We start from the raw sequence: 26,061 nt of genomic DNA on the forward strand, positions 1-26,061 counted from the left end.
ATCTACCATATTTCATAGTTGCTAACCCTTTATAAAATACAATGCATAATTATTTTGTCTTTCACACAAACTGTATCTCACAAAGCTTTTTAAATAATGAGAGCCTGAGGCTCCCCTACGTATGTTGTTCCCATGCACCACAGGAGACTGGAAATTCCTCTCTTGGAGGTTCTCTTTTTGCACTGCACCTTATGTAACCATTTACACCAAAAGGAGTGCAAAAATAAGTTGGTCAAATAAAATATATTACCTCACCCAGTTTGTATCTGCAAAAAATACTACCATTTTGATTTGGTAGCATTTTATACCATTTTTCCCTGATTTAAACTACTAGATAAGGCACAGGGCAATAGAGAAGCAGGCCCTAGGTATTTCCAACAGCAGAAATTTCCTCCTTGCAGCATGTAAGGGATGGGAGAGACACAGCGTTTGCCCTCTCTCCAGAGAAGTAACAGCAGGTTCAGTCCAAAGAATCCAGTGATGCCACAGAGATCTGTGCAGTTCTCTGGCATCTGCTAGAGAACAGCACCATCTGCAAGGAGCTTCTGTGCCTTCAGTTCCCTCTTTGCAATTCACTGGAAGCTGGACTCTCTCAGGAGATACTGCTCACAGAAACCCCTCGTGGAAGGGCTCACAGTATAAGGAGGCACCTATACCAAATAATGCCCTGATCCCGCAAAGACCTACATATGTGTTTAACTTTAAATGTGCCACTGAAGTCTAGTTAAGTACATGTGTAGGTCTTACCAGGATCAGGGTCTTAGTCAGCCGCTTTATTTTTTCTCTGGTTTATGCCATGCATTTGGAAATGGAACAAAATTGTGAAGAAGGGCATCTGCCAAACCCTGCCAGCACCTTCCCCGCATCCTACAGATCTAGATTAGTGAAGAGAGGCTGTCACAGTCTCTTGTTTTCCAAACAAGTTGAAAGAAACATTTGGGACATAGTTACAAAGTTCAAGTAAAAAAGAAATATTGCTGAAGGACAAAGAAACTAAGAAGCAAAGACAAGGGAGGAAAGATATTTTTAGATGAGATCTGAAAATTGATGAAGAGTTGATGAGGCAGAGGGATACGGAACTTTTTGCTTCTAGGATCATTTCAGAATCTCTGTTATATCAACTACCAAATTATGCAAACTGCAGATTAAAAGAGAATCAAGTTTCTATTTAAACAATCTGCAGTTTTAAAACATTAGGAAAAAATAATTACAAAACCATGCAGCTCACGTGCAACTTTTTAAATGATTTTTTCCAACACTTTTCTAAAAAAGATTAATGTATTAGTTTTCCATATTAGTTAACCATGTACATACATACATACATAAACAAACACAAATGGGTACACACATTGGACCTGTAGCTATTCCCACTGAAGTGAATGGAAAAACTCCATTCACTTCAATGGGAGCAGGTCCGTTCTAGTGAATCATAAGGTTACAATGATTCAAATCAACGATTCAAACTATTTGGGTCTGTATTCCACAAAATGGCTGACAAATTGTTCCTTGATTTATCCCACAATCCTCTGTAGTCATAAAAGTGTACATAATTTGTTAATAAGAAGGCACATTCAGGAGGGTGAGGTGGGTGCTGGACAGAAGGGCTACTGATATTGGCTAGGGGTGGATCTGGAGTTGCTGTTGTAATGTGAAGTTGCTGGTCCTATTTTTTTTTTCCCTTGCCTTATTGATATGAGTTGTCCCACTGATTTCAATTGAACTACGCATACACCTAAGACAAGCAGAACTGGCCCTGCAAAGCACCAATTATTCATATTCTGTTTTACTATTCTTAGGTAATTATTCAGGCAAAGGTACATATTAATGTGGAAGAACTGGGGGGAAAAAAATAAAGTACTCCATGAAGCTCATCCTACTAATTTTGTAAAAGTAATGGTTCCAGAAGAAAAACTGCAGACAAATATAATATGAAGTCCTTATGAGTAAATATTTTTCTATCATCCCATACCCAGTTTTACAGAGACCAAACGTTCTGGGGGAAAACAACCCCAATCCAATAACACTTCACACATGCAGAGTCTCTCATGAGAACATGCTATGTTCCATACATATCTTTTTGTTTAGAAGCATTTAAATTTCAGTTCTAATATTTATGATTCGGATTCAGCAAAGCATGAGGTTTTATCTATTTGAGAGGAATTTGTCAGATGTTTTGCCTTTCTTCCATTTTAGAAAGGGACACTGATTTTTTTGACCACAAAGTTCACCTAAAAATCCAATCTGATCCTTCATCTTCTTTTCATTTCCTCCACACCCCAACCAAACACACACATTTCTCTTTTAGTGAAAGGCATCTTTATTTATAAATTGTTTCTATTAAAGGCAATGAGACAAAATCAAGTTCTTGCTTCCTGTTCAAAATCACTCCATCTACCTTTTTATAAGTGTGTCATAGTTTTGTTCAAATCCCATTTGACACACAATGTGGCTTTTCGGATAAACCTTTACCACTGTCAATGCTTTTGCAGCAGCTGCTAATAGGCAAAAGAAAAAAGTACTTAAAGATTCCCAGTTTCATCTGCTGCTCCTATTCTGGATACATGTATTTCTAGTCTTCACTTCCTCTTATGACAGCAAATCTCATCATGAGAGAACAGCTCCCAACCTCAGCCATAACAAAACAAGTTCATATTTCTGCAAGATTTAGGAGTCCTATGTGACAGTGAACACACTTAATTGTCCCATTGCTCCTTGCTGACATTTTAAACTCAAAATCCAAAACACAAAATAATGTAGTGTTTGTTCTCCTTTATGAGGTATGAAGACAGCTGAATAAGCGTTTTTGGGGAGGCAGATGTTGGCTTTTTTGTTACATGAACTCCACATTCTTTCTTGCCTCTTTTTCTTAGAAGACTCTGGCAGCCTTTGAAAGACCTGGAATGTGACTTTATTCAGATTGCAACCTGAGCTACAGCTCTCCCAGCTCCTAATACATAAAAGGGAATGGAGTGCTGGGTCTTAAAATGAGAGAATTGTTTCTCAGCTTTCAGCCACCTCAGACAGTGATGTCATATTCTGAGTCCTCCAAAGATTGTTCTGTCCTCCAGTGGGAAAAAAAGTATGTCACATCATTATGCTGTAGTTTAAACTCTCCTTTCAGTTACAATGGTGCAACCCCACTGACGTCAGGATTATACCTTTTTAACTGAGAAGAAAATTTGGCTCTGTATTTCGAAAGCACGAAAAAAACATTATGAAGAGGTCAACTTACTACAAATGTTAAAAACAAAAACAGACAAAAACCCACAAACAAATACAAAACCCACTATCAAGAGGTCAATTTACTCCAAACATTAAAAACAAACAAATTGAAAAAAAACCCAACAGGCACTGTCTTTATTTGTGTACCTGTACAAATTAGATTGCAAACTCCCTGGGTGGAGACATTGTTAAAATCTTGTCTCTGTGAAGCATCATGCACACCTTGCATATTCTATCTATATTAAAGTATTATACTGCAACCCATCACAGTAATAGTGAGCGCTTTCCATTTAAAATCAATAGCAATACTGAAGTCCCTAGCAGACTTCATGACATCTCTGACTCACCTCCTTTTTCAGGGTCTGCTTGGGGTATGGGTTTTTTTTTTAAAATGATTAATTTCCTGTTTTTTATGTTTTGGTTAGCAGAGGTTTAGGAGTCAAAGGATGGAAGTGGTGCAAGTGTGGGGTCAGGAAGGAATTTTCCTCCAGGGCAGATTGGAAGAGGCCCTGGGGTTTTTTTGCCTTCCTCTGTAGCATGAGGCACAGGTCACTTGCTGGAGGATTCTCTGCTCCTTGAAGTCTTTAAACCATGATTTGAAGACTTCAATACCTCAGACATAGGTGAGAGGTTTATCGCAGGAGTGGGTGGGTGAGATTCTGTGGCCTGCGTCGTGCAGGAGGTCAGACTAGACTATCATAATGGTTCCTTCTGACCTTACTGTCTATGAATCTATTGCTGGAAGTCTTTTTTTTAAAGAGGAAATAATCGGTAATTTATTCTTCTGTGAGAATTTTAAAAATGAAACATGGGATCAGACAGCATGGGTTGAACATGCTTTTCCTTGTAAGCATAGACCAAGATGTGTTAAAATCACTTTACACATATTTACTAAGTGGGGTTCTAACTGGGGCCTTGGGTTGTCTACGGTGGAAAAGTAGTCATTGTCTTGAAGCCATTTTTACAAGAGAGTCTTAAAACCTGTAAAACCCCAGTAACATGGTTGTGAAAGCCAGGGCTGGTCCGTGGGGGGAAGGGCGAGGGCAAACTTTTAAAAATAATGATAGTCTTGAATATTTATCAACCAGGCTCTGTCTACAAGGATAGAAAGAGCTATAAAATGGGTTCATAGTCTAAAACAGAGTTAATTACCTGGCTCGATGGGCCTTCATGGCTCTGCCTAGCTACGTCCTACAATGCAAGCGCTAAACGTTATAGGAGGACATATAGGATAGCATGGCCAAATGTTATATGCAAATCTCTTCCCCACACATTTCTCTGGCGGCCTTAACATATCTGTCAATATGATTTGCAAATCATAAGACACTAATAAATAACAACGCATACAACATGACAACTGCTCCATGACTGAGGCTATGGGTGAGGAGCTCTGCACAGGGACTGAGCTGAGCTGGGCCGGGCCGGAAAACTCCTGGCGCCGTAGGGATCACTGGCCAGGAAGAGCTGAGTTTGCCTGCAAAGCCCCCTGTGGGTTCCTACCCAGGTATTCATCCTAAACAGCAGCCGGCGCGGATTGACACGACACGGGCACGGAGTGAAACCCGATCATCCACGGGGCGGGAGCAAAAGCCGGCGAAGCAGCGACTTCTGTGTCTCCGTGCGGCTGCCTCGGCAGCTCCTCCTCCCGGGTCTCTGGGTGCCGCTGGGCCGGGTGTCTCCAGAGGAGGGCCTTGCCCGGATGTACTACACACTGACTCATAATCCAATCGACACCGCCGCGGCAGGCAGCGAGACACACACACACAGAGCCGGGCTGCCGCTTCGCTCTCCGCCTCCCCTCCCCGACAGCAGGGGCCGGCCTGGAACGCACGTAGCCCCCCGCCCCTGCCGCCGCGCGCACCCCGAGGCGCCGGGGACGGGCACTTGCTCCCGGGCTGCTCCCGCCGCCGCCTCCGCCCAGCGCTAGCCGCCGCCCCGCCCGGTCCCCGCTGCTCCCGCGTGTCCCTCCCCGGCCGCTGGCTAGAGGCGCAGGCAGCTGCCCTGAGCAGGACCCAGAGAGCGGCTCTCCTCCGGGCAGGAACATGGGTAAGTCCCCTTCTCCCGCGCGGTCTAGCCCGGCTCCAGGCAGCTGTCCCCCAAAGTTATCGCCCTTTCGCGCGCCTGCCTCTGCCCCCGCCCTCTCTGGCATTGCTCTGCCGCACCGCGGGGCTGGGGAGACGCTCGCTCCTCTCCAGGCAGGAGGGACGGGGCCATGATGCCGAAACAGGTCCGCTGCTCCTCTTCCCCTCCCCCCCGCCCCCCCTGCGTGGCTTCTGTGCGGCTCCCTGTTTTGCATCCTCTTCCCCGTCGCACTGTCCCTTTGCCTCCCAAGGCCGGCCCCTTGCTTCCCTCCTCCCTCTGTGTCGGACGGGCAGGAGGAGGAGGAGGAAGACGACTTCATGCAACTTCCTCAGTAGCTTCTGTTGTCTCCCCTGACGAGGCTCCGGGTGCAGATTGCTTTTGCCAGGGCTGTGCAGGGAATGGGGGGGTGTCTCCACCCAGCCCCGGGGTAAACAGCACAGCTGTGGCCACGGGGAGTGTAAAACCAAAGACCAGTCCATGAAATAGACGAGCAGGGACTTGCTCCGTACTGGACTAGCGGGGTGTTTACAGGGTGTGTTGTGACTGGGCTGAGCTCTGTACCTTGGTCACGTAAGGGCTGGGAACAGGGGTGAGACAGCAGGAAGCTGAACATAGTAATGGCACCTTATTTCTGAACTTAAAGGGTTTCCTTATTTTCTAAAATCACAGTGCAAAGTTTCTGGGGGCTCTTGTGATATTGCCAGTTAATCCGTCAGGCTGGCCTTAGGTAGGCTGAATGTCAATTTAATAAACTGAATGTACTCTTCAAATATAATTTGTTTTACAGTATTTTAATACAGATTTCTTAAGTGGAAATCAAATTCTGTAAGTATTAAAGGAGATTTGGAGCAAGTGGCCATGTAGGTCATTCAACAGACTACATTTCCCCCACTTTTGTTTGTGTAATAGACAGTTGGGATCATACGGTTATAAAGATTATTTGATGTTTCATTCTCACCTATGGTGTTCCTCTGCATTCTTTTTGGAACCCCAAAGATCTTCATATTGGGCCCACCCTACTATTTTTTAGTCACCATGTGTCTAGTGAAGAACTGCAGTCATATTATCTGTCTGCTAACTCCCAAAGCTTGTAGGCTGATGGAGACCTCCAAAAGAAAACCCACACTGATCTGGAAAGTAGTGCTGCCTTACGGCCCAATGGTGCAAGTGCTGAGGACACTGTATCTCCTTGGAAAAAGAAAAGGAGTACTAGTGGCACCTTAGAGACTAACCAATTTATTTGAGCATAAGCTTTCGTGAGCTACAGCTCACTTCATCGGATGCATTCAGTGTATCTCCTTGGGCTGCACCAGGAATTGAGGATAGTGTACCTCTGCCAGAGAGGCAGTTATACTGTAGTCTAATACAGTGGTTCTCAACTGGGGGTCTGGGAACAGGTTTCAGGGGGTCTGCCAAGCAGGGCCAGTGTTAGACTCTGTTGGGCCCAAGGCAGAAAGCTAAAGCCCTACCGAATGGGGCTGAAGCCAAAGGCTGAGCAGTGTAGCTTTACAGGGCCCCAGACAGTTGCCCTGCTTGCTACCCCCTAATGCCAGCTCGGCTTTTATATGCCATTTGTTGTGGTACAGGTGGGCCATGGAGATATTATAGCATGTTGGGTGGACCTCTAAAAGAAAAAGGTTGAGAACTACTGATCTAATAGTCTAAACACAGGATAAGGAGTCAGCAATTCCTGAATTCATAATCCTAGATTTGACACTGGACTCCTGCTGTTGCTGCCTTAGATAAGTAACTGGTTTCTTTTGAGACCATATAAATCTTTTGCCTTTTACTAGACAAAGATTTTCATGTTTAGAAACAACCTCTATACCTTAGTTTCCCTGTCTGTAAAATGGGGATAATGGTTACTTACCTTTCAGGGCTGTTGTGAAGATTATTTCACTTTTATAAAGTGCTTGGAAGAGGAAAAACCCTATGTAACTGTTTAGTATAATTAATTCTTTTCTCAGAGGCCGATACTGAACCTCTGCCTTGACATTGTGGTAAGGTTCTAGATGTCTCATTTAGCTGAGATGAAAGGCCAACTCCTTGACTACTTACTAGGTGATTTTTAATGACACTGATCACAAGAGTAGGGATATTTATCCCAGTATCATGACCAAAGTGCTAGTGCAGAATAAATGCTACATTCTACTCTAGAAAAGGCTCCATTCCAGTTGTGAGTGAGGTTGTAAATTGCTTGCATAATCTTTCTAGCCAAAGCTTGTTGCATAATTATGACTTTATTAGCAGTGATAAAATGACCAAAAGGGTTTCCCTTCAGAGTCCGTCAAGGATGCTCCTTAATTGTCCAAAGGGGTTGCTGTTGAGCAACAGAAGGAACCCACTTCACTTATTTTTTCCCACCCCTCCACACATCTGGATCTGATTCTGCTGCTTTTCAGGTCAATGGCAAACTTACAATCTCCTCTACAACAGCTTGTGGTGTTCTGAGGAGCCAGTGACCAAGATGGAAATCAAAATTGCATCTCTCCTCTGGTTAGCCAGCTATCTGTTTTCTGTTACATTTTTTAGGGCAAATGATGACTTCGGATGTTTAGGGTCTCATGATTAAACTCACAAAATCAGTACAGTAGCTTCCATTGCTCAATTCCAGTGTGCTCTCCTGTTTTTACTTGTGCATTGCGTAACTGTTGGAAATACTCAGAAAGTAAGTATTGAGGATGACTTTTTGCAGCACTAGATCTCTTCCTCAAGCTTCTATTAACTTGGTAAATCATACTTGAGAATCAAGTATTTGTGGCAGAGAGTCCTAAATCTGTTTTATGATTAAACATACTGAATATTCTACACTTAATAAGCAGGTCAGAATGGGATTAGTAGATTCATACACTAATGATGTAAAATGGAAGCCCTGGAAAACATTCATATTCCAATCAAAAGATTTGTGCCATTAAAGAGATTCATGTGTACATGTGAGACTGTAGGAGCTCTGCTGTTAGAATGCCTTTCCTATCTCAGAGGCACCAACTGATTATTCCTCTGTAGTCATTCTCCTGGCAATGATTTGCTTCTGTAGGATTGAAGTAATACTTGTCCTTCCCAAAATTGTGCTTTTGTCCTTTGGATTTATATTTAAAATGATTAATTCAGACATTATTTTAAAAAATGTTTGATTTTTAGCATTAAGCATTCCTTTTGCATGGTAGGTTTCTTTAGCTGTTCTTGGAAGTACAGTACAGCACTTCGAGTATTTTGGATGACACTCACTGCTATTGTTTTCTGTGCCTTTTCTAATGAACATTACTTGTGCATTTTTACCATAGTATCTCTGGTTTGCAAGGCATTTTGTACCCAACTGTTTAAAGATTCATCTCTTTGTCTTATTTCCTGCAGTGCAACTTTATGTTGTATCTATCTTGCATAGAGACTGCATTCTAAAAGACTTTACTATAAAACGTTATATGGTATTTTATATGGGTACAATTTTATTTTTATCATGTATATTAATTTCTACCTGCAGATTAGACATTCTGGATTGTAGACTTCAGCTGCAAGTGGGGGTCTGCATCTACAGTTCTTAAGTCTTTCTACAGCACTCAAAACAATAGCATCTGTATGTCTCTTAAAAAACATACACACAAAACATCAATTCTCCTGTCTAGATGGCTGGCTTAATTAAAATATTGCTTATTTATCTGTTCTACTTTTGTTACCTACCCTAATCCAATGCTAAAGAGAGACCTGAGTGAATAGAGATTTATAGTGCCAATTTCAGGGCCCAGTTCTTCCCTGCCTATTCTGTACTCATTAATTCAGTGTGTGTGTTTCCTTGCAAAAATGTACAATGTGCTAAATATGTTCAGGAAGTGTCAAGCTTCAGGTCAGCCTGGTGGTTGAGCTATAACATATGAGATCCAGATTGTGGATGGCACAGATTGGCAAAGATAGAGTCCCTGTTTTCAGGAGGTTGGTTTTGTGAAAGCTTTCTTCTGTTCACCCTGTAGAGGGAGCTGAAGTGTGTTTCAGGTGAGGCTGTAACAATGTGACTTTGGGGAAGAAAGGGGAATGGGACAAACTTTTTTTTTTTTAAAAAAGACATTTAATATAGTGGCAGGAGGGTGGAAGTAGATGAAAATATTCTTCCATCCTGAGAAGGTTCTTTTTGCAACTCCTCTGAGTACTTGCACATGCTGTAGTGGTGATAATTGGTGTTGCCAGACTGGAAAAGCAAAATATTTGCACTGCATTCATAATAGAGCGAAGAGGGTTAGCAACCAAACTCTTCTACAGCTGCCAATGGATTTAACTCCACAGGTTTGTCCACTGTCCGATGACTATGGTCGGTATCCCCCTCCTTCGCAAAAACAAACATTATTTTACATTAATAATTAAGAGAAGTGCTCATAATTCACCACTAATTAACCAACTTTACTCAAGAAAGGTTGAAAACTTGCGTATAGGATTCCCAGGTTACACTCAAAATACACTGAGAATTAGAGGGGAAAATCCTCATGTCTTACTTTTTCTGCTTTTCTGGTTTATTTTCTTAACTTTTTTCTATGATGTTCCCAAGTCCCTCTCGTCTTCATAATTACACTCTGCTTTTCCTAGTTCTCCCTCTATATGCACTTCCCCCAAAGGGTTTTTGTTCTTTTCTATTTTTGTTTCTCTTCTTCGTAGCATGCTCATTTCTATTATTATTGCTTTGTTTTCTTCAGATTTCATCTGATCTTTTGCTCCTTTTTTTTTTTTCTCTCTCGGCTTTTATTTAGATTTTGTAGATAGACACGCATTCCTTGCTGACTTCTTCTTAAACTACTTCTGTATATTCTGTTCTCAGGAGACATAATTTTTGAATGAAGCCTTAAACCTAATGGTATAGACAAAACTATTAGGTCTCTTTAAGAACAAAAGAATGTAAACAGTGGTTTCAACACAGGAACAGTCCTGATTAGGGAAGATTAGTCAGAACTAATCTAACCTCTTTGGCTTCTTCAGAAGTTCAGAACTGCAGGCTTCAGGAAATTTTGTTGAAAGGGGAAAAAAAAAAGATACAGTCTAGAACTAGTTATTTCAGTGTCAGCATTTTAAAGATTCACATTTTTTTTGCTGCAAACTGGTCTTTGCTTTGGGAAATGACAGTACAACTTACTATACTGGTTGATGCACTCTGACTAGAATAAATATGCTGATTTTCTTCACATCTAATTGTTTTAGCAAAATATTTTACAAGGAAAAAATATTTTTTGTTACTTGTATGAGTTTGTGCATTAACCAGAGATAGCAAATGCTGACCCCGTTTTATAGATAATAGAAGACTCACTGTCCACCATAGACTAGCCTAATTGCATGCTATGCCTTAAGGAAGTGAGAGCCCTTGCTATCTATAACTTTGGAGGCATTCATTACCTTTTAGGTTGTAGCTTGTTTTCTGTTGTAAGCGTGATTACGAACCTCTAAGTTCCTAGAAAATAAAACAAAGTAATTTTTCCTGAAATGTTGATGTGTGTTCTCTAGCTAAGTCAGAACTTTTTATTGACAATTCGAGAGTTACTCAGAAAAGGCATTTTTTCCCAATAAGGGATTTTGAAAGTCCTATCTTTCTCTTTAAGTAGTCTGATGATTTTCTGTTAAACCCTCTTTCTAAAACAGCATCATCTAGAAATTTTAGATTTGTTTCAATCACTGTTTCTGTATGAGCTTTATTCCATGGGTTTATTTTTAGCAAGTAGCGCGCTACCAAATTCACGTGTCACGGACCATGAAATCTGGTCTCCTCCTGTGAAATCTATATAGTATAGAGTAAAGCACACAAAAGACCAGATTTCACAGGGGAGACCAGCATTTCTCAAATTTGGGGGTCCTGACCCAAAAGGAAGTTGCAGGGGGGTCACAATGTTGTTTTAGGGGGGTTGTGGTATTGCCATCCTTACATCTGCGCTGACTTTAGAGCTGGGTGGCTGGAGAGTGGCAGTTTCAGGCTGGGAGCCCAACTCTGAAGGTAAAGCCACTGCCAGCAGCAGCACAGAAGTAAGGACGGCATGGTATGGTATTGCCACCCTTACTTCTGCGCTGCTGCCTTCAGAACTGGGTGGCCGGACAGTGGTGGCTGCTGAGTGAGGGCCCAGATCTGCGGGCCGCAGTAAGGGTGGCAATACCATACCATGCCGTCCTTAGTTCTGTGCTGCTGCTGGTGGTGGCTCTCCATTCAGACCTGGACTCCCAGCCTGAAGCCACTGCTCTCCAGCTGCCCAGCTCTGAAGGCAGCACCGCCGCCAGCAGCAGAGTAGAAGAAAGGATAGCAGTACCACACCCCCCCCCTACAATAACCTTGCAACCCCCTCCCCCCCCACACACCTCCTTTTTGGGTCAGGACCCCTTACAATTACAACACCATGAAATTTCAGATTTAAATAGCTGAAATCATGAAATTTATTATTTAAAAAATCCTATGACCTTGAAATTGACCAAAATGGACCATGGATATGCTCAGGTCCTATTGATAAAGTAGAAATTAAAAAAAAAAAGTGGAGTTACACTCTTTGGAAAGTTGAACTTTGGACCAAAAGGAGTTGATCTGTTTTACAGAATTTACAAGTGCCATAGATTTGCCCATTAGAACTTGTAAACACTGTAAAACAAATGGCTGTAGTTCAAGGAGGCTTCAGAGCTTTACAAACATCCTGCAAAATCTGTGAGCCAAGTAGCTCTAGTTTAGGGAACTTTTACATAAACCCCTGGTGATCTTCTAAAACTCCTTAAGACAAATGGCTGTGGTTCAACTAGATTATACGCTTGGCAGACACCCAGAAGATCTGGTTAACTTCATAAACCAAGTAATTCTCATTCATACTACTCCAGCCTGGACAGAGGACTCCAGTTCAAGATACTTCTAAGATCTTCTGGCAAAGCCAGGATATATTGTCAACTTCACCATTCGGGTCCAGTTGAAGAAATGTGAAAGGTGGGCAGACAAAGAAAGCATACCTTGCATGTCTCAGACTTGAATCCCTTTGCAGACTCCGTTGTTTGTAATCCCTGCAGTGAAATGGATAGGAACCAAAGAAACTGTAAAGGAGTATTTGAACATCCAACTCTCAAGGTATATCACCAATAATTAATTTTGGAGGCATCAGAAGTGACTGTTACAGTTAAAATTGAATTGAGATTTGCACTTAAAAGTAGTTATTAAAATCCCTCTATTTCCCAGTTTCCTAGTCTCCAAATTTGGCACAAGAACTCTTCATACAGCAATTGAATTTTCAGTGAATATTGAGGAAAATATTTGCTAACTTTTATGGAGGAAACATTTAAAAATGCCCCATTTTTGAGATTGCCCTGTTTTCCTCATATTTCTTCATAACCACAGTCCTCGCAAGCTCCAAATTTCTCCAACACGGTCTAACAATATCTTCAACATAGGCCAATTCTGAACTTTTATTAAAATACAGAGAGTTATTTCCCAGGTTAGGTGATAACGTAATTGAGATTCACCAAGATCTGACAATGAAAACTGTTCAGTTCCATCTGCTACTTCCATTTTCTAACACCACCAGTCTGCCTTCTTGACTAACTGTGTCACTTTGAAGAAAAAATAAAATTTTCGAAAGTTTTCATTTCCATTATTGGTTGAAGTTTTTCTAGTGGCTCTGTGTCAGATTCAGCAAATCACTTAAATGCATGCTTAAATTCCGTTAAGTCTTAAAGTATGTGCTTTGTTGAATTGTGGCTTCTATCTTTGACTCACCAGTTTTCTGCTGCACATATCTGGGAACCACGTTGCGCAGCAGGGAGTATGAAGTTGAAATGAGAGAGAGGTGGCTCTGAGGGATGCGCATCAGAGCATGGATGTATTGGAGGGAACAGCTTGAGGGAAAGGTATATGGGAGACAATGACATTTGAGCTGGCTTTTGAGGAGACAGGTGGGATTTATCAGGGTTGCTTGGAGACCTGAGAGGAACAGGCTTATGTATGGGGATAAAGGGTCTCAGAGGATGAGAGTTGAATATCTCTGCTCAGCCATGGGAACGCGAAAGGCTCCCCTGGCAGGAGATGTGGTCTGAACCCAAAGCTGATGAAGTTTTTTTGTTTTATTTGAAGATTATGGTGGAATTGTTTATTTTATAAATAATTATGATAATGTGTTGTCATGATAGTTCAGCAAAACTTGAAAAGACTAAAAATTCTGAAACTTCATTAGTTAAGGTTGTGAATGAAAATATATATATATATAACCACATTTGATATGTATTCGCACACCATGCCTGGAACAAACAGGACCTAATTAGAATATTGTAGATACAACAAAAAACTCCTAAATATTTGAAAGTCAGGGAACTTAGAGATCAGGTTTCTCAAACAGCCTTAACTCTTCTTTGCTTTCACACCTTATCCCTGACCACACAAGATCTGTCCCTAAGATTCCCTTACATCCACATACCATGCCTCTTCTACATCTGCATTTCCAGCATAAGCCTCATACTCCATTGTCTTGTTGCACTGTCTACATGCTAATATTGGAACTAATACATAAGAGCCACCAATCAATAAGCAGACCCTCCAATTCCTTTTCTCTTTTATTAACCATCTACACCTACAGTACCTACCTGCCAGAATAACCAGTTACAGCAAAATAAGTTGTCCCTGTCCCACCCCATATTCCTTAGAGTAAAGAGACCCCTATTTTCACATCTTACGCTTCATATTCAGTTTGGAAACAACATTTTTTCCTATCCACCATTCCATTATCTGCCACAGTGAAACTACCTCATCTGCCCTCCATAACCAGACTGAAAACTGTACTGCACTCAGGACCTGTAGAATTACACAGTAATTAGGGACAGATTCTGCAACAGACACAGTTGAACTACGTAGCAGGAAACTGCAAATTCTGCAGTCTCTTTTCAGTTAGGTTTGCCAAAACAGCAGCAAAATAAATACAAGCAAAAATTAATTGAACAAGTAAAAAAATAAGTCGTCTTCCCTTCCCATTCTTCAGCCTCTTTCTTTTGGAGCCTGTCCCCCCCGTCACACCCCCCCCCCAACATACTTAAACTCCATGGCTTACCTATGCCACATCTGTTTTTCCACATATAAAAGCCAGGGCCAGTGTTAGGGGGCGGGAAACAGGGCAATTGCCCGGGGCCCCATTCCACAGAGGGCACCGCAAAGCTAAGTTGCTTAGGCTATAACTTCAGCCCCTGGTGGCAGGGCTTCAGCCCCATGTGGTGTGGCTTTGGCTTTTGGCTCTGGGCCCCAGCAAGTCTAATGCCAGCCCTGCTTGGCGGACCCCTTGAAACCTGCTTGTGGCCCCCTGGTTGAAAACCACTGCTTTAGATCAAAAGGAATGTTTTGTCATGCAGGCATATCATGTGTGTCCTACTTTCCAGCTGCCACCCCCTATTGAGAGCATGTCTAGGGATGCTTCCTGTCTCTATGACATGGGCAGCACCTGATTATCGCTTCTGACCTGTCACATTACAAGTCACAGGGAATATTTTAAATTAGTGGGGAAACAGAGTTTCTAACCTTAGAAATGAACTAAAGCATGTCTGTCAGCACTAGCTGCACCCTGACCCTGTCTGTGGTCTCTCTGAGTTCACCCCCAAAGGTGTTAGCTTATGCCCTTGCCTTTTCTGTGGCGTGGAATCCTGCAATTCTCCCTTTCTTATACCAAGTCCCAGGCTACAGCGTGCTGTGGATCGACTATGCTTCCCCAGTAGCCCAACTGGGTTCCGTACCTGCAAGTTTTCCCTTCGGGAGCTGTGACCAGTGGTAAATACAGTGACCCAAAGCAGTTTTCTTAAACCAATGTGGTGTTTAATCTTAACAGTAGGAACAAAGAATAAGAGAAAAAGGAATTTAAAACAATAAAAGGGCTAAGTGTACGTCTATCTTTCCTAAAGCTTACTGCCCCACCTCCCACCCCAGAAGTTTAGGAAGACCTAACTTCTCCAGATCCCCAACCCCATTTCTGTGTCTGTGGCAGTCTGTTCTCTGGGAACAGCTCCCTCACACCTCTGGACAGAGAGTGCCTGTTTAACTGTTCCAAGTCCGTTTGATCAGTTGGCTCCCAGAACTGGGAAAACAAGTCTTGTAATTTGGCTGGCACCTGAAAGTAGCATCTTTGCAGCTTAAAGCTCAGGCATTGGCTATTATGACCCCTGACAATTTTACTGGGCGAGGGCTTTATCTGGGGTCATTGTGTTGCCCTCCTGTCAGTTCCCCAAAAAGCTTTGCGATGAAACTAAACCAACTTATGCACATACTGTTGTAAACATTCCAGTAATCCAATATACCCATACAAGAACTATCCTAATAACCAGAGCACACCCAATACTCAAATTATTACAGATCAGCCCCACATCCTTCACAATGTATTTATAAAAAAATGCTCCATTCCTATTATGTGCTATAAAGAACAAATAAAGATTGCAATTAGTATCCGGGCGCCATTGTGTTAGGCACTGTACATATTTATTAGAAGACATACCCCATAGAGCTTACGATAGAGTTTAAGAGAAGACAGTTCGTGTGACCAACAAGAGGAGAGAAGTGGGAAGGAGGCTGAGGACAACAGTAACAAGATTATGCACTAACAGGCCAACAGTGTCCCAAACTGCTGCCTCTTTTTCTTAGATAACCGCTGCTGCTTGCTATTTTTTTCCATTCTGATGTCGGGAGCTGTTTATAAGGTCAGGGTGTAATTCTACCACCATTGCCATAAAGCTGCAAAGTACAATGGCTTTGACTGTTCTTACAATATTATTCTTCTTCTTCTACCAGTGCCTAGGAGCTCTAGATGAGATTAGCGCTCCAGTGTGATAAGCTCTTCACAAACACAGGGCTCTGATCCTGATCCATAGCTTTAGATGGCAATAGCACCCAAAATACACTTTTCAAAATACATAGGAAGACAGTCCCTTCCCCAAACAGAGTACTGTACTCACATTCTCCAAAACCGAGACCACAGTCATAACTATTTCACATAGAGGATGTGGGGAAGCTGACATGTGCATAGTGTATTTTTTCATTGTTAATTTCATACATTTGAAAAAGGGCTGAAATACTTGTATAACTATGTCCACTTTATTGTGGCTGCTTCACAGTGTTGTGAATATGTCGAGTCAAAGATGTTTGTGTAGAGACAAGTTTATTTAACAGCCTGCCTTGATTTTTCACTCTACTCTTTTCCTTTTAACATTTTTCTTTTCTCTTACCTTTTTCCCCGTCCTGTTAACTCTTCCCACCTTTCATCCCTGTTTCTCCTGTTCCTTCATATCTCCAGCTCCATTCCTCATGGCCCAGTGTTCTCCTTTTAGGTTCTCCCCACGTTCTACCTCCTCCCAGTGGTCTTTCTATCCCCCTCCTCCCAGATGTCTCCCGCTCTCTTTTCTTTCCCTACGTCTACCCCCTCTTTCCTTCTCAGGGTTCCCTTCCCCATTCCTGTGGGTGGGTTTCCCACCTCTCATTCTACCCTGAACCTCTTAACATCTGACCCTTCTCTTTCCCTGCAGTCTCCTCTTTGTCTTCACCTGACATTTTTTCAGTTTTCAAACACTGAAAAGAAACCAAAACTTTCTGATTTAAAACAAAATTTTTAATTTCGTTTTGACAGCAAAACCCAGAAAACTTCCTTCAGCTCTAAGCAATATTAACTCATGTTTCAGTTTTGCCTCCTTGGATTAACCTAATATACTAATATATCAGGCGGGAATATGTGAGGATATACTTTGTATGAAAGTAACTATACAAAATTAGGTCCCAGTCCTACAGTTGATGCTACATCGCAGACCTTTGTGGCCACATGGAGCCCTCTCTGAGTTCCACTGAAGTAACTGGGATTTTTCCCATACTGACTTAGTTGTGGGAACAGAGCCTTAAATTGCGTTCTACTGATGATATCATGCAAAATGCTACATCTCTAATTTCTTCCAAGATATAGCTCAGAACTGTGGAATCTTTTGATCACAATAATGAAAATTTGAACCCTGGGCCAATTTTGACCTTCAGGAGCATATTATTGTTATTACATTTCCTTATTGATAAGTGAAGGAAGCTAATCAAAATCAGTATAGTACAGGAAATAGTGTCAGATTTAGATTGTCATAACATGACATTAAAAAAAAACAAAAAACCCAAACCAAAAAAACAAACCAGAAGTTCCATAAAGTTCAAGGGGGAGTTTTGCTTAAAAATTGATGGAATGATCTGGTTTATAGCAATTTGTTATATCTATTTAACATTCAATTTAACATAGAAGAATATTCAGATTGTTAGAAGATATCCTGGAAAAGGAAAGAGGTGGCATTGTATCAAATTATTAATATACACACAGTGACCTTTGTTCTATCTTGTAGTGGCATAAGGAGAAAGAAAAATCAACTTTTCAGGAGTCAGTGTTTCATGTCCCTGTAGATAGATAGTGGCTTTTGATGTCTGATAATAGTAAGGTCACATATGCCCACAAGGCTTCAGGGACTTCTCTCAAGGGCTGCTACGCATGATATTTCCAACAACACATATCTAAAGAATGTAGATATAAGGCTCCGAAGGCAGGAGATTGAGAAGGGCAAAAAGTGACTCTGTCCACTTAATTAGAATACATTTTGATCCTCAAAGTTACTGATATACTTGTCTGTCTTTCCCAAGACAACAGAAGTCCCCTTTGCAATGGAAGAGTAAGAATCTCAGTTCACGTCTTGGCAATTGAGGGAGGGGGAAGCATGCTGAGAAGCATTGAAAGAGTTCTCCTTTGATTATACATTTTGGTCATAAGTTTGAGTTCAGCATCCATGCCCAACATGAAACAGACGGTTGGATAGATAAATGGCCTAGATAACAAAACACTTTATGTTAACAAGGGGTGGATCTGTTGTTGTTGTTTTAATGTATTTGCAATTAAATAGGCCTGTTGATATACATCTGTGGGTGTGAGTTGTACTGTTGTTCTAGCATGCTCTGGTACTTCAAATTCTAAAAAGCTTGCAGTAATTCAAAGATGACATATTTTAGGAATCATGTAAGCTTAAAATTGCCAGCCTTTCCAAGGTCAGAATCGGAAACCTATATAATTTTAAAAAACCAAACAAAACATTTTTTGGCTTCACAAAGAGAACTGGTTAATTTCTTGAAGACTGTTATGGGCTGTATGTTTCATAAATTGATCATTTTTTTGGCAGCTTCTCTGAAACACACTGCTATTTGACTTATATTATTTTTTAATACTGTTTCTCAAAATTTATTCTCTTTAAAAGGACCTTTAGCAAATGTGTCTTGAAATCGGAGGTATGTTGATGAGTCTTTGTTCAGATTAGGTTTAGGCTGGGCTTGGAGTTACAGATTTAATGACTAGGTGAAAGGTTTGGTATCAGATTTGACAACTGGAAATCTTGTAAACTGTTCTTATGAGATTTTTGCATTAATGCCAGAAATCGTGAAAAAGCAGCCAAAATCTTAAGATTTTTAGACACATCTAAAGCGGAACTAGAAAAATAAGCAAACAACAAACAAAAAAACCAAAAAACCAGGCTTCCTCTGGTTTTGGCCATAACCTGGACACAAAATGTGAGGTAGTTCTGGTTTTTGAACCCCTGGCCTAGAAATTCAAAGGTATTCAGATTATGAGAGGTTCTGGTTTTTGCCTTTCTCAGAATCTTATATTGTTTTTAGAGATACATCTTAAATAATGGAAGTGCTTAAAAATAAAATCTGAGTGGGATCTCAGTGGGATCTAAGCACTTACTTAACTTTAAATATATTAAGTGACTTCAGTGTAATTACTTATGTGCATAAAATTAAGGATGTATTTAGGTGCTTTGCTGGATCCATGACCAAGACCTGTGTTTAGGCCTTTGGTATCCTGTATTTCCCCTTTGAAGGCCTGAACTCATGTCTTGGCAGTTATGTGAAGGAGAAACTGACTTGAAGCAATTGCTTTAAAATGTAAAAGTGACAAATATACGATCAACTGAATTTTAAACCATTTTGCCTAAAATAATAATTATAATATTTAAATCTATGGTGATCTTCTGTAAGTGAAGGAGGATATCTGTTTTTTTTCTTTAAACATTAATTTAAATTGATTAAATTTAGAAATTAAATTAGTTAAATTAATTTAGAAATATCAGTTAATCTTTAATACTGGATAAGAATCAGTTTCTTCCCAATGGCTGTTTACTGGAAACAGTACAATAGTTCCTGTTTAAAATTTTTCATTTTCTCTTTGCTGAAAGCTGCTATAGTTTCTAACTGAAGCTGGTTGTTAGTAGCACAAGATAATGCTGGTATTACTTCCATGTGTGTTGTATAATTTAACTGTATATAAACAGTGCAGTCATTAAAGCATTACTTTAATAGTAAAGTGTACAATTTAATCTGCATTAACTGATGCACAAATTAAACATGCAAAAAAAATCACATTTGCCTGTTCTTGGTATATAATATCGACTACATGCAAAGGAGTCCATTAACCTAGCTGTCAATTTGTTGGCTGCATGTTGTCTTCACACAGAATTAATTAAAGTTCTCTTCAACTAGTTTCCCAGTTCAAAAAGCAGATAGAATTTTATCCAACCATATCTATTGGGCACAGACAACACACAGGGTAGGTTTTTGATGGTCAGAGTTGTGTGTTTATATTACAGCAAAGGGGTGCCACACTTAAATGACCCTGATCCTGTAAAGGGTTCCATGTGGGTCGCCTTTTATGCCTATACTAACCCTTTGCTGGATCAGGATTGTGGTTTGTGCTCCAAATTCTGCTTGGTTACTTAACATCAGTATAACTCCACTAAACCCAGTAAAGCTACCCTGCCTTTATGCTGGTGGAAATAATTTAGTCTTTGTATGCTTCCATCTGAGACATTCTTGCTGGGTGATCTAGAACAATCTGAGGGTAATGTAAAACTGTCAAACAGGAGGGGGTCTGATTAATTTGTCATGGAAGATCTCTCGTAGTCAACACAGCTAATAAATAAAAGCCAAGCTTCTTTTGACACAGAGACGTTTATCTTTACTTACCTCTCTCTTTTGGCATAAAAATATATATCAAATGAAAGTTTTACTTGTGCTTCATAATTTAAAACTTTTACATATTGCAGCACTTCAATGCTCTGAAGCCAGATCAGTTTTTAAAAGTTTATTTTGTCATATTTGAAGGAACAGAGCCCGCAACTAAAAATTGCTTTCTGTTCATTAAGCTGTCATAAAAAAACACACACACACCCCAAAAAAACCCCCTACTTAGATTATTTGAAGAATATTTCAACATTTATGAACTGAAAGATAAATGGCTGTTAACTCAGATTTGGTTCAAAGCCTATTTGCTGCTTCTAACTTAAGCAAAAGCTATGGGCCTGATTCCAGTCTCACTTCACTTTTGTTACTTCTGATTTACCCCAGTATAAGGGTGATTTAGAATCAGGCCCCAATTCACTGTTGGCCTGGATCACCCTTAATCATTTAGGTTCATGTAAAGTGATGTAAAATACTAACCAAGTCAGAATGGTAGTGTTTTACAATCACATTGCAGTGGTGTAACTGACTACTCAAAGTGCAAGGTAGTGGAATAAAGCCCACAATGTTTTCATGATATTTGAGATGGATTGAATCAGTTTGGAAAAGTCTGGTTTCCAGATACTCACTCTTGTTTAGTAGCATTAGGATTTGTGGGCACCATCTTGAGTGCTACCAAAGACCCTCATCTCCCACTGAAGTAATTGAAAGTTGCAAGTGCTCTGAATGTCAAGGAATCAGCATTACCGTGGAATCAGGCCTTGTATTCTTAAAAGCTGTGGTCTCTGCAATGCATCATGGTGTCAAACACATATATGAGTAGGGCTGACACTCCATGCATTAGGGAAAAAGGATACACATACTTACTGTGGGTGACAGACACACAAACAGGGCCATTTTATATAGAAGATGTAGTACTGATCTCTACCATACATAGCACTTTCCTCTTTACAGTGAGTTATAAACATTAAATCAGTTCTGAAAACACCTTCTGAGGCAAGTGAACAAAATATTATAAGGAGTACTTGTGGCACCTTAGAGACTTACCAATTTGTTTGAGCATAAGCTTTTGTGAGCTACAGCTCACTTCATCGTTTTCTTTTTGCGAATACAGACTAACACGGCTGCTACTCTGAAACCTGTCAAAATATTATACTCATTTTACATATGGGGTAACTGAGGGAGAGGGGTTAAAGGGACCAAATCAAATTTAACCCAAAATGTAGGTTTTGTAAAGACACGTTTTTACAAAATATCAGAACAATACAGCCAATTAAAATAATAAATAGGAGATTTTTGTAAATGCAAAAAACTGAAATCACCCCCTGCAGTGTTTGCAATTTAAAGGACTGCAGCATCCTGTTAGCACCGGAGAGCCATAAAGAGAAACTGACAGAAACAAAAGTGTAAATTGACTAATTTTTTTGTCTTAAACTTTGATGTGCACAAAAACAAACAGCATAACTAGTGAAGTGTACACTCTTAATGTTTTAATAACCTACCCTAAGGTGTTATCAGTTCCATAGTTAAGGAAATTCGCTTCTAAGATTTCAGAGTTTAACCTGATACTGCCTCTTTAAGTGGCTTGCTGAACATGCTGGGGAAGTCCAAGTCTGAGCCAGAATCAAAAATAGGAGTTTGGCTCCAATTCCTATGTTCAGACGACAACTCTCTGCCTAAAAATGTGAAGGTATCTACTGATTTCTGTAGTTATTTCATTATATGCATATCACCGAGCACCTGGGATGTTTTTAACCTGTTTTCATGGGAATTTGGGGAGTTGCTAAAGGTTAATCAGCTTTGTTTATAAACAGTTTACTTCTGTGTGATATAAACATTCCATGCCATCTGTGTCATGTACCTCATTGTCTCATATAATATTTTGACTGTAGATTCTTACCATAAAGCCTACAGTTAAAAATCTGTTGTAACCTCTTCTTCCAAATTTTAAGTTGTGCTAAAGCTTTTTTTAGCTCTGTCCAGTGGGATAAGGGACATATTCCAAGTTACCAGTATGTCGGAGATGCTTCCTTTGGCTAAGAAATGTCTTCTCAGGCAGGTGTATGTATGGAGATATTAATGCATCATGCTGACATTTGAAAGTGTGAACTTAATTGTAACTTTCAGTGTTTATTTTTCATCTGACGACTATAATGCAGAGAGTGTTCTCTGTGCTCCTGTTCTGCTCATCATGGCTTCCCATGGGGTCATAGGGTTTGAGCCAGAGGACTTGTTAATGTTAAGAATCTTCCATCACACTCAACAGAATTTGCTATTCCCCAATGGCAAGATATTAGCTTCCATGGTTTTTCTAATCTGATTGTCCTTTCCTGTACATGAATTCCAGTAGCAGTGGAGAATGACCTTGAGCAAATGCAGGACAAGAATCTCATAATAATAAAAATAAATATATTTAAAGTAACCAGGGGATAAAATTCTTGATTTTTAGATGCACAATGGAATCCTCTTCTCGTAAAGCACTGGGGATTTTTCTCTCTCAACCCTAAACTTACTACAGATTTAACTAGAACAGAATAATGTTTACTTGGTAAAATAGCCCTTGCTCCTACTCACCACCGCAGGAGTGGTAGCAGAACACACGCAACTGTGGGTGTGGGGCTTGTGGAAGTGTATATGTTTGATTCTCCACTATTATGCACCTTGCATACTCATTTGGCTCTATGCAAAGTGGCTGTCAAGCACTATCTTTCCAGAGTGGTAGAGTTTGCACTCACTCTGCACAGGTGACTGTACAAGGTAGTGAAAATCAAGCCCTACATCTTCAACTCCCAATAATAGAAGCAAGACCAGTTTGTCTCCTCTTCATCCTGTGCCAAGATCACTTTTATGAAAGCCAGAGCAGATAAGCTCCTATTCCTTCCCTCTCAAGAGCACATTCAGCCAGTCTGACCTTGTCTACAGTGGGGATTTACCCCAGTTAGAGTCACTGATGCTAACACTTGTAGGAATAGGCAAACCTATAGACTGCAATTGGAACAGGTACAGTTTGTCAATTCCAAAAGTAAGCTGTATCATTGATTATAACAGTTTTGCCTGTCTATACTGAGGGGAGACTAGAGTTTGTGGTCTTTTATTTTAAAGTGTAAACTGATTGCCAGTTAACTCACATTAACAGAATTGTAAATGCTAGTGTGAACATTCCACAACATTTTCTCTGGGACTCTAGGCTGAGCTCTAGGGTAACTCACAAAAAATTGTGTCCTGAACAAATGTATGTTGAGTATCCAGGCTAGCATTTACAATTGTGCTAGCAAACATGAGTTAATTGTGTCCTGATTTCACTTGGGTTAAATGACTGCCAAACTCTGGTTTAGACACACTCTAGCAGTTTACTTCTGGATAACTGCAAGATGGTTGAAATCTGATGTATTCAAGGCCTGAGAGGCAAGCTTTCCCCTTATCCCATTCCCTCACAGGAAAATAGAAATTTCTGCTCAACTAGATCAGAGGATAACAACAATTTCCTTTGAATACAGCATTTAGCACCACCGGTGAAAGAAAACTCCAGTACCCCAACGGGATTAGCACAGTGGAACCTGAAGAGTTACTTTGAATATAAGCAAAGGAGTACTTGTGGCACCTTAGAGACTAACCAATTTATTTGAGCATAAGCTTTCGTGAGCTAGAACCCACTTCATCGGATGCACGAAAGCTTATGCTCAAATAAATTGGTTAGTCTCTAAGGTGCCACAAGTACTCCTTTTCTTTTTGTGAATACAGACTAACACGGCTGCTACTCTGAAACCTTTGAATATAAGGGGACTGAAAGTCCATTGAAATACAAGCACTTTGAGATTTTTCATTCTGCACTATAAATGGCGTTTCACCAGCCCAGATCCCTAAAGATATGTAGGCACTTGAGTACTTTTGGAATCTGGGCCAGTATAACAAGTTTCTTTCTTTCTGTATGTACATTTTTTTTGAATTACTGTAACTATGTAGTCTAGTCACAAGTGTGGAATTTGTGCACTGAAAAAGAATAGGAGAATTATCAGTCTGGATATATGAAGTGCCCAGCCTCAAATCTGACATCATTATCAGTGCTTCTTGAGAAGTTGCTTTATAATGGAGCCATGGATGATCTATCCTCAACTGCAGTTAAAGGGAACTTTAAATCATCAGCTATTAATACCAAATTATTCATCATTGTGGCCATACATACATATTTTAAATGATGCATATCAGGGGAGAGGGACGATTCTAGATTACTTGTGCTTGTAGTCCAATATTAACAGATTTTAGGCTTTTCTGATAAATTTTACTCTAAGGATCAATATCTGATTGCATTAATTAGCATTACCTCAACCACCTTCAGTGGGATGCTTTTATGAGTTAATAAAACCGAAAGGAATATTAAGATCTCACCAACGCAATTTTTCCCTTCTTATATGCAGCTGCTGGAAGTAAATGAATCACAGCAGGCAACGACACTGCATTGACTTATGCCTGCTGAAACAGAAGCATCCTGGTCTTTTCCCATAGATTCATCAGACCTCTAACATGTCAAGAGTAGTTATAATTGACATCAATGTCTGCCCCATGCTGTACAAGAGTCCATCGTTTTATTCAAATCATGTCTTATAAGCTCTCTGTTGTAATATGTGACAACTTCTAAGGCTCTCCCTTCCTTCCATTTTCAGTGCACCAGTTATAACTGAGAACAGAAGTTTTGAGAAAAATAATGAGAAAATTAAAGTTTGTAGGAGGGATTGTATGATTTTCCACTGAATGCATCCGATGAAGTGAGCTGTAGCTCACGAAAGCTTATGCTCAAATAAATTTGTTAGTCTCCAAGGTGCCACAAGTCCTCCTTTTCTCCTTCCCCGAACTGTGGCTCCTTTATGCCACTCCAGCAGCATATATGGGTTGTGAAAGCCCCACAGCTGACAGAGGCATTGGGTAGGGCTGCCGTAAACAACCTTCTAAATCTCTCGCAAGCCCTGGTGCAGAGGGCATATGAGGGGTGGGGCCGGGGACCTGTTGGGGTCGTCTTCAAAGTATTAATTGATACAAAGATTTCTGTGCTGCTCTGGGTGGTGGAGTAGTACAAAAGCAGCTCCTAGGAGTCTGACGTAAATTAAAGTAGTCCCTCGGTTCTTTCCTAGGTTTTACCCCAACCCTCACTCCCATCCACACAGAAAATTATCTGACGGAAGTTCTTTAATCCTTGGATAGCTTACCCAGCTGTGGGTATAAATTAGAACCCAAGCTCTGGTTTTACTCTGGCTGGGAACCTGCCTATTTTGCAGTGAGTGATTTTTGCCTACCTCCTCAAGTGCCGATAGACCTCCAATGCCCTTCCCACAATTCTTCCTGAAGGACAGCAAGTTCTTGCACAACTGACAGGGGAAAGACACGTAGAGTGTCTCAGCACAAAGAGCCATGAGATAGGCTACCAGGCACACATGGGCCAGTACAGAAACAGTAAGAACACAATAATGCAGATAGGGGCTTGCTGTGGAACACTTGCACCCGACCTAGGCTAACCCATGTGTCAATCACTTGGGCTAACTGCAGTGTAGAGAGAGCCTAATTTATGGTATGGGCTGCAATAGCCTCTGTGACGGTCCAGAAATGGGCTTACGGTCACCTTTGTCCTCCCCCTTCTGGACTGTGCATTCTATGATCAGTACAGAAGCTCAGCCCTAACTGTACAAAGGATTGTCAATAGATTAGTAACATCCCTTTTCGGGGTAGTCGACAGAGAAACATCCTGGCATAATTATACCTGTATAACTATATTGTCATACTTATATCAA

At 40.6% G+C, this 26,061-nt stretch overlaps 1 protein-coding gene across 3 annotated transcripts in view; it reads left to right on the forward strand.

Annotated features, from left to right (window-relative positions):
* Positions 1 to 5,093: 5,093 nt before the first annotated feature.
* RAP1GDS1 (Rap1 GTPase-GDP dissociation stimulator 1) overlaps positions 5,094 to 26,061 on the forward strand; it is a 153,590-nt gene continuing 132,622 nt past the window's right edge. For 2 of the 3 annotated variants that reach the window (XM_074950646.1, XM_074950647.1), the window contains exon 1: positions 5,094 to 5,268. In XM_074950646.1, the coding sequence (XP_074806747.1) occupies positions 5,265 to 5,268 (4 nt within the window). In that variant the 5' untranslated portion in view covers positions 5,094 to 5,264. The remainder of the gene's footprint in view (positions 5,269 to 26,061) is intronic. The other variant, XM_074950648.1, reaches the window with a different exon arrangement.

Source organism: Natator depressus, chromosome 4 (assembly GCF_965152275.1).
Source record: "Natator depressus isolate rNatDep1 chromosome 4, rNatDep2.hap1, whole genome shotgun sequence".
In the NCBI taxonomy this organism is placed as follows: domain Eukaryota; kingdom Metazoa; phylum Chordata; order Testudines; family Cheloniidae; genus Natator; species Natator depressus.